Source organism: Furipterus horrens, unplaced genomic scaffold (assembly GCF_987537825.1).
Source record: "Furipterus horrens unplaced genomic scaffold, mFurHor1.1.pri manual_scaffold_3, whole genome shotgun sequence".
Classification (NCBI taxonomy): Eukaryota; Metazoa; Chordata; class Mammalia; order Chiroptera; family Furipteridae; genus Furipterus; species Furipterus horrens.
The window spans coordinates 12,395,212-12,406,942 of record NW_028327173.1 but is presented as its reverse complement, the minus strand read 5'-3'; the positions used below and the strand labels follow the sequence as shown (position 1 = coordinate 12,406,942).

General features: G+C 47.4%; 1 protein-coding gene across 1 annotated transcript; it reads left to right on the top strand.

The window, feature by feature from the left end:
- The first annotated feature begins 5,225 nt into the window (after positions 1-5,225).
- MUL1 (mitochondrial E3 ubiquitin protein ligase 1) lies at positions 5,226-11,216 on the top strand. The gene is made up of 4 exons (XM_090268718.1): positions 5,226-5,478; positions 7,161-7,248; positions 7,625-7,745; positions 9,286-11,216. Exons 1-4 carry the CDS (start codon positions 5,359-5,361, stop codon positions 10,013-10,015), a joined length of 1,059 nt encoding a protein of 352 aa, XP_090124844.1. The 5' UTR covers positions 5,226-5,358; the 3' UTR covers positions 10,016-11,216.
- The last annotated feature ends 515 nt before the right edge of the window (positions 11,217-11,731 follow it).

The following is an 11,731-nucleotide window of genomic DNA, read 5'->3' as shown; positions in this document are numbered from 1 at the left end:
AACTGCAGCTTAAAAACGACCAAAGTTAACTTCTCTATTATATATGCAGGAAGTGCAGTGTGGCTTCATAGCCCCTGGGGATCCAAGCCCTGTTTATCTTGTTGCTCTGCCATCCTCAACACCTGGCTTTGACCTCATGACCCACGATCACTGCTGGGGCTCCAGCTATCTTGACTGAATTCCAACCAACTGGAAAAAAGGAGGAAGTACAGGAAGATGTGCCCCTTTCCCTTTTAGAACATTCCTTAGAAGTTTGATATGACACTTCCTTTCCTCTCTTTTGTCCAGAACTTAGTTATGTGTTTGTATCCCTACAAGGAGAGCTTGGAAGCTAAACATGAGAAGTTTTATTACCAGGAAAGAATGGATGGAGCAAATATTGGAGTATAATTAGCTATCTCTGCTACAGGTTATCACAAGGATTAGATTAGATAAGACATATAAAGGATTTGGCATAGAATGAGGACTCAGTGAATATTAACTGCATTTTGACACAGTGTTTTCTTAATCTTTGTGTTCTTGGGAGCTCTTAGTACATGGTAAGCATTGAGCATATAGGGAAATGGGGGCCCAAGGGTCTTCAGTGACTGACCAGTGGCCACATAACTGAAAGGTAGCAGATCCTGTCTGGTGGGCATCGAGTGGGTCTGCCTGGAAAAAAGCAGGGTGTGTCAGGGATGACTGAGGAGTCCTTGAGATTCTGGGGACCACGCCGTACATGATTTGCATCTCTAGATCCAGCCAACCCCGAACTTTTCAGTTATTTGAACCAACATGTTCTATCTACATTGCTTAAGTGCGTGACAATTGGGGTTCTGCACTTGTCACTGAAAGAGCCCTCATTAATGCAGTTCAGTTTTTATGTGTATATCTATTAGGATCTCTTGGTGGTACTTACCAATGGCCAATTCACTGGGATTACACAATACGTTTTATCATCTCATTAACAAAAAGTTCACGAAAGGAGTGTCTTGCCCTGGCGAGATAGCTCTGTTGATTAAAGTGTCGTTCCAATACACCAAGGCTGCAGGTTCGATCCCCAATCAGGGCACATACAAGAATCAACCAATGAATCCACAAATAAGTGGAACAAGAGATTAATACTTCTCTTCCTCTCTTTTTTCTCTCTTCCTTCCTCTCTCTCTAACATCAATTAAAAAAAAAAAAAAAGAATGGAGCATCTTTAGGCACAATTAGATCAAAGCTCTGGCTCTACTTCTCTATGGCTTTGCCCTTTTCCACGTATTGATCTTGGTGGCAGCAATATGGTTTCAACAGTTGCGTCACCTCCAGATACATTGGTCAGAGCAGAAAAGGGACAATTTTTTCAGTTTGTGCTTCTGAAGAGGAGACTTCCCTGAAGTTCCTTAGCATACCTTTCCTTCTAGCGCATTGGCCAGAACTGGGTCACGTACTCATTCTTAAGCCAATCCCTGGTGAGGGCTTAGGCCAAGGTCCACCTCCCTGCAGCACCGGGTCCCACAGAGGATCCTACATTTATCCCTTCCTCTCCAGTATCTACTGTCTGTTTTCTCTTCAAGTTCCTTTCCATTCACATGCCTTACACATAGACAGCTTCTTCCCATCTAGAGGGAAAAATGACCTTGCACCCTTTCTAGCCATCATAATGTTTCTTCCTTCCATCAGAATTAGGCAGGCTCATGGTTCGCAGAACTCAGAGGAAGTTACTGAGAAGTGCAGAAGGGCTCCATATCCAGCTCCTTCCACAGGATCGACAAAGGCTTAGGACCTAGAACCAGGGCTGAGGCAATGAAGTGCTGGGAATACAAGATATTGACATAGACTCCTTGTGAGGCAGTGAGTTCTCCACCAAGGGAATTGTTCAGGCAAAGGCTGATGTCCCTCTCTGAGCCAATGTAGAAGGGCTTCTCCTGTTGGGAGTCAGTTTGGAACGGGGTTGTTGATTCATTCATTTATTTATTCAACAACTATTTATTGAACACCTATTATATACCAGGTACTCGGCTAAAAACTGAGAATGCAGCAGTTAACAAGACATAAAATTCCTGGGCTCATCTGGCTTAGACTTTAGCAGGGGAGATGGACCCTAAGTGAATCGTCGTCGGCAGCCGTCCGTCTCGAGAGACGATGGTGTAGCTTCTTAAGAGTCTATCTGCACCGCCAAGAATGGCTGTGCAGTCCGACTCGGGAGTGACACGGTATCTGTCTCCTCCCGTGTTGAATCGACATCTTACGATGACGCTGGAGTGTCCTCTCCAGTGAAGCTGAAGCTACAGAGCCTGGGCAGGGTGATATGGAGGGTCTGCTGTTGCCCATGCAGCAGACCCCCCCCCTCTTCACAGCTGAAGGGTCCAAGGGAAAGACGGAGTCAATACAGCTTGGCTTCAGGTGCACCGCAGGAGTTGCCGGTGTTGACTACAACGTCAAACCACCTTAGGGACTCCGGCTCCGGATTTTCTGTCGGGGTTTACTCCCTTAGCCTTTCCCCTGAAGAGGTATGCCGCAAGGCAGCGGAGGTGTTTTGGAGTCAGAGTTTTCCTTCTCTGATGTGCCCTGACTGGAAGATCGAACCAGCGACACTTAGCTCGCAGGCCGACGCTCAAGTGAATAATTATACACATAAGTATATAATTACAGATGTGGTAAGATGACCCCCAAAGGTGCTTCAAATCAAAGATTTATGATTCTGTATGTAAAATGCTTGGCTTAGTGCATGGCACATAGTAGGTGATCAGTAAATGTTACTACTATTGTTATTCCCTAGCCATAGAAGCCTATGGCAATGCTGTTTTCCTCCTCTGAACTTCTGCTCTGTATTACTCATTTGCCATTCAGCCATAGTTGGTTATTCAGCTGTTGTTTATCTTGTGACTACAATAAACAATTTTCAAAAACTACAATATTACCTACCAAATGATGCTGAACAGATTTAATTGGTTAAAAAACAATTGTTCAATTGTTCAAATTCATCCACTTCCTTGCCTGTGTTTTGCAAACCAAGAACACAAATGATAAAAGGAGAAGCATTCCTAACATGCCTATAGCAATTTCCCACACATCAGCTTATCTGGGTCAACAGCAGGCAGAGCAGAAACAGGGATATTACCCCCTTTTCCGGCTGAGAAAAGGAAGGCTCAGAACAGTGAAGTGGTTTGCCCAGTATCTGGGGAGAAGCTGTTTTAATCTCCTATTTTCAAGTCGCTGACTTGAACCCTAGCTAGAATACAGATGGGAAACTGAGGATCAAGAAGGTGCTGGCACTTGCCAGAGGTCCCGTGGCTAGTAAATGGCAGAGCTGATTAGGACTTAGGGCACCTAAATCACCCAGGGTGCAAAGTGCCTGCCACTGACCTACAGGTGCTGTTAATAACTAAAGGGGTGTATTGAGGGTGTTAGGGTTGGGGGTAGGGGTGGGAGTCAGGACCCCGCATGTCACAGGAGGTTGGGGGGATGCTGGAGGTGGCAGTCACAGGGCCTGCTGGTAAATAGCAAGCCTGAGGATTAACTGGGCCCCTAAGTACAGCCCAGCGTGGGTTCACAGTACGCTTCAGTGCTCGCCTTAAATCTCCAGACCCTCGCCATTCCTTCACTTCCCTTACTTAGGCCCCACGCCAGCCTACTCCTACCACCCACTTTTTTTTTCTTTTTCCATTTCCTTCTGTGTCCTGTGCTCCTGGCGCCTCCTTGTGTCTAATAGTATGCACTGCAGCCTTGACTGCACCTGTTCCTGGGAAAATCCCTGAGATCATAGAATGTGGAGATGGAAGGACTCTTGTAGATAATTTTACAAATAATTCCCACTATTCCTAGTGGAATTCTGGCTTCCAGAGAAGTTTCCTAAATGGAAACTCGTTGAGTAAATCTTTGAATAGGAGTGACGCGTGTGCTTCAGGGTAGGAAATGAACTCAATCGACCACTAAGTTGTTTTTAGGGCCAGCAACTTGAACGAAATAAAAGTAGGTATAGTTTGGTGCTTAAGCATATAACTCTGGAGGAAGATGAAATTGGACTAATGCTGCGACTTCACCTCACTGAGTTTCCTCGCTGTAAAATGGGGATAAAACTAGTAACCTAACTACTTTGCAGTAGATGTCATGGTGATGGCATGGAGCTCTGAATGGAAAGCTAGTGCCTGGCACACAATGTGCAGACATTAACTCAAAATGGATTATAGACTTACACGTAAGACCCGAAACGATAAAACTTTTGGGAGAAAACATAGGAGAAAATCTTTGTGATCTTAGGTTAGGCAGACTTCTTTCATGCAACGCCAAAAGCATGATCTATCAAAAAAATCGATCAGTTGGATTTCATAAAAATCAAGACCTTCTGCTCTTCAAAAGACAATTTAAAAGAATGGGAGGTCAAGCCACAGTATTGAAGAAAATATTTACAATCATGTATTTGGCAAAGGACTTGTATCTGAAGCATACGAAGAACTCTCAATAATTTAGAAAACCAAATAAAAAATGGGAACAGATTTGAGCAGATACTTCACTCATGAAGATATGTGGTGGCAAATAAGCACATAAAAAGATGTTCAATATCATTAAAGAAATGCTAATTAAAATCACAATGAGATACCATTACGCACTTATTAGAAAAGTCTTCGTAATCTGCTTTACAGCCGTGCTGTGAGGATTAGATGGTATGATGTCTGTGAAGCTCTTTGTCATAATATCTGACACATAATAGACTTTCAATAAATGTAGCTGTAATTAGCAGTTAATAAACAATATGTTGTTATATGCAGTGATGGCAGAATAAGGGGCTACTTTGGAGATATAATCTGCCTTCTTGGAGTAAGCGATCTGGAGTCCAGTAAATTCCTCTTTAGTATTCACTGGTAGTGTGAGCACATCTCCTAAACTCTTTGGTTTGGCTTCTCATCTGTAAAGTGGAAGAATAAAATCCAAGTCTCAAGGTTTGCTCTGAAGCTTAAATGCATAAATGCTTATTACACATTCTCTTCTTTCCATCCAATCGAATGGTGGAGACATCGAACAATTCATCAAACAACCCAAAAACCCGAGGAAATCAACGGGGCCGAGATTAGGGAGACCCGGGCAAGTCAATTACGGCCGGTGCGTCGTCTGTGTAAGGCGACAAGACCAAGGAGCGAAAAGAAACCGCGCGGCTCTAGCAAAACACCCCCTGCCCCGGGCTCGAATGACCCCGCCCCTGGCAACGGCGCCTTCCGCTCTTTCCCCGCCCCCACTTCCTGTTTGTCGCGCGTCTTCCACCGGAAGTGGGTTTCCGGGAAAGGCCCTGTTGGAGCTGCTGTGTCGGGTGGAGGGAGGTCGAGGGGAGCGTCGGGCTGGGGTCGCTGGGCCTGACTTCGGGGCGCTCTCTGGCACGCTGGGCTCGGCTCAGCCATGGAGAGCGGAGGGCGGCCCTCGCTGGGCCAGTTCATCCTGCTGGGCAGCAGCTCTGTCGTCACCGCCGTCCTGTACTCCGTGTACCGGCAGAAGGCCCGGGACGCCCAAGAGCTCAAGGTCAGTGCTGGAGCTCGCCTGGCCTGCGCCGGGCCGTCTCTGCCCCCGGTAACGGTGAGCCCCCAGTCTGCCGGGGGCCGCTCCACCGTCCGGAACTCTCTCAAAGCGGAAACAGGCTAAGGGTGGGGGGTCACCCGCTGGAGGAACTGGGATCTGAATTCGGGCCTCTTATGCCAAGTCCCTCTACTGATTCCGAATGAATTTTGACTTCAGTATTTGATTCGAGAAGTAGTTATTGAACACCTGCTAAACCGCAGGCCCTGGGGACGTTGCGTGGGTACAACAGCCAAGGTCCCTGCCCGTATGGAGGTTCTGTTCTACAGCCTTCCAGACAGTGAGGAAATAAATCCGGGGGTATGCCAGATGCGGACAAATACTACAGAGTCAGCAGGGAGGAGAGGAAATGTACTGCTGGAGAAAGAGAGGCTTGCTATTTTAAATACAGTGACATTTGAACAGAGCCCAGGAGGAGGTGAGGGAGACCCTTCAGATGGCCTGGGGAAGAGCAGGGCCTGTTAGGTTGTATATCTAAATGGTTACGTACTCATCAGATACATACTGAGTACTTCCTGTGTGTCAGGCACTGTTCTCAGCCCTAGGGGGACAGCTGTGACCAAGACAGACAAGGTCCTGACTTGTCTAGTGTTTAAAGGCCCAGTGGAGGGAGACAAATAATGAAAGAAGTAAATAAACTGCGTTAGTTGTTACTTTAAAAAATTATCTTAACAGTGTAGGTGGTTTATTGACCTTGTCATTTACTATGTGGCAGTAGCCTCATCTTAGATTGACCTTACTATGTACCCAGTTATCTCATCTCTTTGGGTGTTACCCTATCTGGCATTCTTAAGATTTGTTGGTGGGAATACCCTAATAGTGGGAATTGTTCATTCATTCCTGAATCCGTAGCATCCAGCACTGTGCCTGGCACATAGATGCTCAGGAAATGTTCACTCATTTTATTACTTTTCCCATGTTTTTTTGATACAGCAGTAGCAGGCTTGCTTGGTTCCTAAGCCCAGCAGATTGGAAACTCTGAACTGGAAGGGGTGGAAGAACGAGGGATTGTTAGAGGAGGCCAGCAGCAGACATCACTGTGCTCACCTGATTATGAGAGGGAAGAAAGGAAAACTGAAACTAGACAGTGTTTGCCAGCAGTTAACAGAGCCTGGCCCTATAAAGCAAAGGCGCTCCTTTATGATAGTGTGTAATGCAGAGCGTGACCTGATAAAGGCACGGTGATGATAATACCTACTGTCGCTCCAGCCCCTGCCGTGTACTAGGGACTCATTGAGGTGCTTTACCTATAAGCCCTTGGGATGCATGGTTCTGCATTGTCAAGAAGAGATTGAATTCTGTTCAGCTTATGGTATGCAAATTGATTCTTAATTTTTATTGAAAAAAATTAAGATGAAAATGAGCGTATGTTTCCATTAACTAAAGAAAGAGTGTTTGTGGCATCCCCGTTCTGTAGACGGCAAAGGGAGGCACCGCCTCGTGCCTGTTCAGGTGTTAAAACTTCGGGATGCAGCTCTGGAGTCTGAGTCTCCTGTAATCTCTTTTCCTGCCTGATTTCCTCATTCTTTTCACATGAACAAAGTGAAGAGTCTTTTCATTTTTGCACTTTGAGTTTGATTGAACATGTCAGTATTCAACAGTCAGTTTAATATGTTGTTTGCATTTAGGGAGCCAAAAGAATCCACTTGGGTGAAGACTTGAAGACTGTCCTTTCAGAAGCGCCAGGAAAATGTGTGCCTTATGCTGTCATTGAAGGTATGTTTTAATTATTGGTAAAATGAAAGGTCACTTCCTCTTCTAGAAGGGTGTTCTTGGCTGATATTCAGGGACTTTCCTATCCTTGGGGCAGTGGTCCAGGAACATGGGGTCAGAGAAACCTGGATCATTGTAGTGTGACCTTGGGGAAATTACCCAGCCTTTCTGAACCTCTGTTGCCCCGTCTCTAAAATAATGTCTACCTTACAGGGTTGTGGTAGTGCTTGGAAGAGCACCCACAAAATGTAACTTAGGGTGATTACATTTTCATCATTTTGATTAATGCAACTAATTCAAACTAAAAACCAAATTTAAACTACCTTAAAAGGAAGGGCAGAACAAGTCTTCAGAAATGAAATAATTTGTTTCCGTTTAGGAGCTGTTCGGGCTGTTAAAGAGACACTGAACAGCCAGTTCGTGGAAAATTGCAAGGGAGTGATTCAGCAGCTGACACTTCAGGAGCACAAGATGGTGTGGAACCGGACAACCCACCTTTGGTGTGTAGCCTTTCCCTGCCGGCCCAAAGCCTGACAGTCGGCCTCTCCAGCTTCTTAATGCTTATAATAGTTGGTTTAAAAAAATCGTATTGATTGATATTAGAGGAAGAGAGACATTGATTTGTTGTTCCACTTACTTGTGGATTTGTTGGTTTCCTCTTGTATGTGCCCTGACCAGGTATCAGACCTACAACCTTGGCATATCAGGATGATGCTCTAACCAACTGCGATACCCGGCCAGGGCTGATTAATATTCTTGTGTGTGATCTGAGGGCCTCTTAACTCAGAGTCACCAAGGCTTGTGCAAATGCAGATTCCTAGGCTTTATTCCAGGCCTACGAAACCAGATTTTCCAGGCTAGGGGGCCTAGAATCTGTATGGCCACAAAAGTTTCAAACTACTGATTTTTGGTATGGATTAATGATTTCAGTATTTATTAAAATAATTTTCTGGATTATTTTGCTGTTTAGTGGAGTACTATTTTTCTAAATGATCCTAGTGGGTTTTTTATTTTGTTTTATATTTTATTGTGGTAAGAACACTTAACACTAGGTCTACCCTTTTAATAAACTTTTAAGTGCAGTAACTATTGTTAATTATAGGCTCAAAGTTGTACAGCAGATCTTTAGAATTTATTCATCTTGTATAACTGAAACTTCATACTCATTCAACAGAAACTCCCATTTTCTATCCCCGCCTTCAGCCTGTGGCAACTACCATTTCACTTTCTGTTTCCATAAGTTTGACTATGTTAGATACTTCATGTAAATGGAAGTATGTCATATTTGTCCTTCTGTGAGTTGCTTAGTTTTCTTAGCATAGTGCCCTCCATGTTTATCCGCCTTGCTGCATATGGCAGGATTTTCTTCTTTTTATGCTGAATAACATCCCTCTGTGTGTGTGTGTATGTGTGTGAGAGACATTTGTTTAGCCACATGATGGACACTTAGTCTGTTTCCGTGTTTTGGCTGCTGTGATCAGTGCTGCTGTGCACGTGGGGGAACCTGATTTCAATTCAGTACCCAGAACTGAGATTGCTGGATCATATGGTAGTTATATTTTTAATATTTCAAAAATAAATTTAAAAAAAGATTTTATTCATTTCTAGAGAGAGAGAAAAGGAGGGAGAGAAAGAGGGAGAGAAACTTTCATGTGTGAGAGTAACGTCAATTGGTTGCCTCTCACACGCCCTCAGCTGGGGACCTGGCCTCCAACCCAGGCACGTGCCCTGAGTGGGAATTGAACCAGTGACCTTTCTGTTCACAGGCCAGCGCTCAACCCACTGAGCCACACCAGCCAAGGCTATTTTTAATTTTTTTTAAAGAGTTGGGTATTTATTTTAAAGTGGCAAAAAGAAATAAATGGTGGCGGTGCTCCATGCCAGTGTTGCTCACTGAATCCACCTGAGAAATGGAGGCACTTGGATAATAGCGATTTCTGTCGTACGTGCTCTTCAGTTCCTTCAGACTTCCTCCCGTCATGCCTGGGCATGGGGTGTTTGCTGCCCTTTATTTTATCTTGAATTCTCTTACTGTTTTAGGAATGACTGTTCAAAGATCATTCACCAGAGGACCAACACGGTGCCCTTTGACCTGGTACCCCACGAGGATGGCGTGGATGTGGCTGTGCGAGTGCTAAAGCCCCTGGATTCCCTGGATCTGGGCCTGGAGACCGTGTACGAGAAGTTCCACCCCTCCGTCCAGTCTTTCACCGACGTCATCGGTCACTACATCAGCGGCGAGCAGCCCAAAGGCATCCAGGAGACCGAGGAGATGCTGAAGGTGGGGGCCACCCTCACAGGGGTGGGCGAACTGGTCCTGGACAACAACTCCATCCGCCTGCAGCCCCCCAAGCAGGGCCTGCAGTACTATCTAAGCAGCCAGGACTTTGAGAGCCTGCTGCAGAGGCAGGAGTCGAGCGTCAGACTCTGGAAGGTCCTGATGCTGGTTTTTGGCTTCGCCACATGTGCGACCCTCTTCTTCATCCTCCGAAAGCAGTATCTGCAGTGGCAGGAGCGCCTGCGCCTCAAGCAGATGGAGAAGGAGTTCCGGGAGCGTGAGGCCGAGCTGCTGAGCCAGGCCAAGCCGGAGGACAGGGAGAGTCTGAAGAGCACCTGTGTCGTGTGTCTGAGCAACTTCAAGTCCTGCGTCTTTCTGGAGTGTGGACATGTGTGTTCCTGCACCGAGTGCTACCAGTCTTTGCCAGAGCCCAAGAGGTGCCCCATCTGCAGGCAGGAGATCACCCGCGTGATTCCCTTGTACAACAGCTAACAGCCTTGCAGCCCCCCAGTTACACAGGAAAGGAACCCTCCCCTTCGCGAGTTTTTTTTTTATCGCGAGGCCTTAGAAGAGCAGTGGTGGGGGTAACTGTATGATTGAGGGAGGGAGGTGGGAGCTACCCAGACCGCACACCAACAGTGGATGTTGCCTTTGCACCCTGCGGGGGAACCCTTCCCAGCCCAGCAAGAGAAACCCCAGCCCAGGAGCCCGGTAAGCGCGTGTGTGACTGAACACCTCATCACCTAAGCGCCGAAGCCAATAACCTTCAGCTCTTTTGTTCCTGTGTCTTCAGGTCCTTTCTGGTGAATTGTGGGTTCTTGTGGACTTGAACCTTGAGTGACTCAGCCAGAAGGGAGGCGAAGGTGGGTTCTGTGTGTGGCATCTGCTTCTCAGAGTTGCCTTTGCAGAGACTCTCCTAGTCTTCCCTTTGCCAGGGAAAAACTGTCAGCCTGGACACGTCACCTGTGCCCCTTTCCCTTTCCCTGCCTGCCTCCTGAATGTGTGCAAGTGTATGTCAGGACAGAAGAAGTGAAATCCGACATCTGCCTTCTACCGAAAAGGATGGAACTCTGGCCAGCAGAATGAGGAGTGGTCACCTGAAGGGACGGTTGGAATGGTGGGCGATTCAGCAGTCCCTAGCAGTGATGGGGACAGGGCACCTCGGCTGCAGCCCTCCTGGTGTCTCCACTGCCCTGAAGCGGGGGCCACCAGAGCAGGCCTCCCTCCCCGATCTGGAACTTGTGAGGCCTGAGGGGGCTGATGGGTGACTGGTTTTCCTTGCCTGAGGTTAGCCTGCAAGGGCTCACATTTTCCCCGAAGCAGTAAGGACGCTGCTTCCCGGCCTCCTGGCTGTCTCAGCTTCTGTCTAAGGCTGTCACCAAGGAAATGTCACCAGCCAGCATCTTGCGCACAGAACCTAACACCCCCCCCCCCCTTGAAAAGTCGACGTCCCACAGGGCTGATCACATTGCCCTTTGCTTCGTTACGGTTCACCTCTCCCCTGCCCCGCCTGAGTCTGTAAGTGGGACAAGGTGGGGAGTCGCGGTCACCGCCTGAGTAGTAGTATCCCTTCCCTGGCGTTGAATGTTCCTTCTCTCCTGATCCTCCTCTGTGCAGGGAGGTGGGGGTTCTCTCAGGGGGCCGACACCAGTTCTATGCAGTGGACAGCACAAAGTAAACGTGTCACAGCCAAGCCTTAGCCTGTTGCTTTGTCAGTAAGTTCCTTGGTTCGGCTGGGGCTGACCGGGTGAACTAGAGACCTCGTCTCTTCCTCGCCTGGGTTGGGGGCTCCCGCAGATCGGGTGCAGCTTGGTGATGTTGAGGCCTGGGGGTGGGGAGGGGTCTCCAGCCAGCCCCGTGCAGCCATCCTGGGGGGTCCCCCTGGCGGCTCCGCCTGGAGAAATCTGACATCCTGAGGAGGAGGGCCGTGAGGGTGGAGTGGGGTGCTGGAAGCAGCAGGGAGGAAGCTAACATTCTCCCGGTAGCATATGCTCTTTTGGACTCTGAGTTAATCCTTGAAACCCTGCTGGCTCATCTGCATTTTCCAGAGGAGGAAGTAAGCCCAGAGGGGAAGTTCATTGGGCTGAAGGCACAATGCTAGTAAGTGCTGGGTCCAATTTTAAATTCCAAGTCGTTTCCAAAGCTCCCCAACCTTCATCCTGCTCACCAGTGGTGGGGGGCTAATGCCTTCAGTGCTCACAGGAGCAC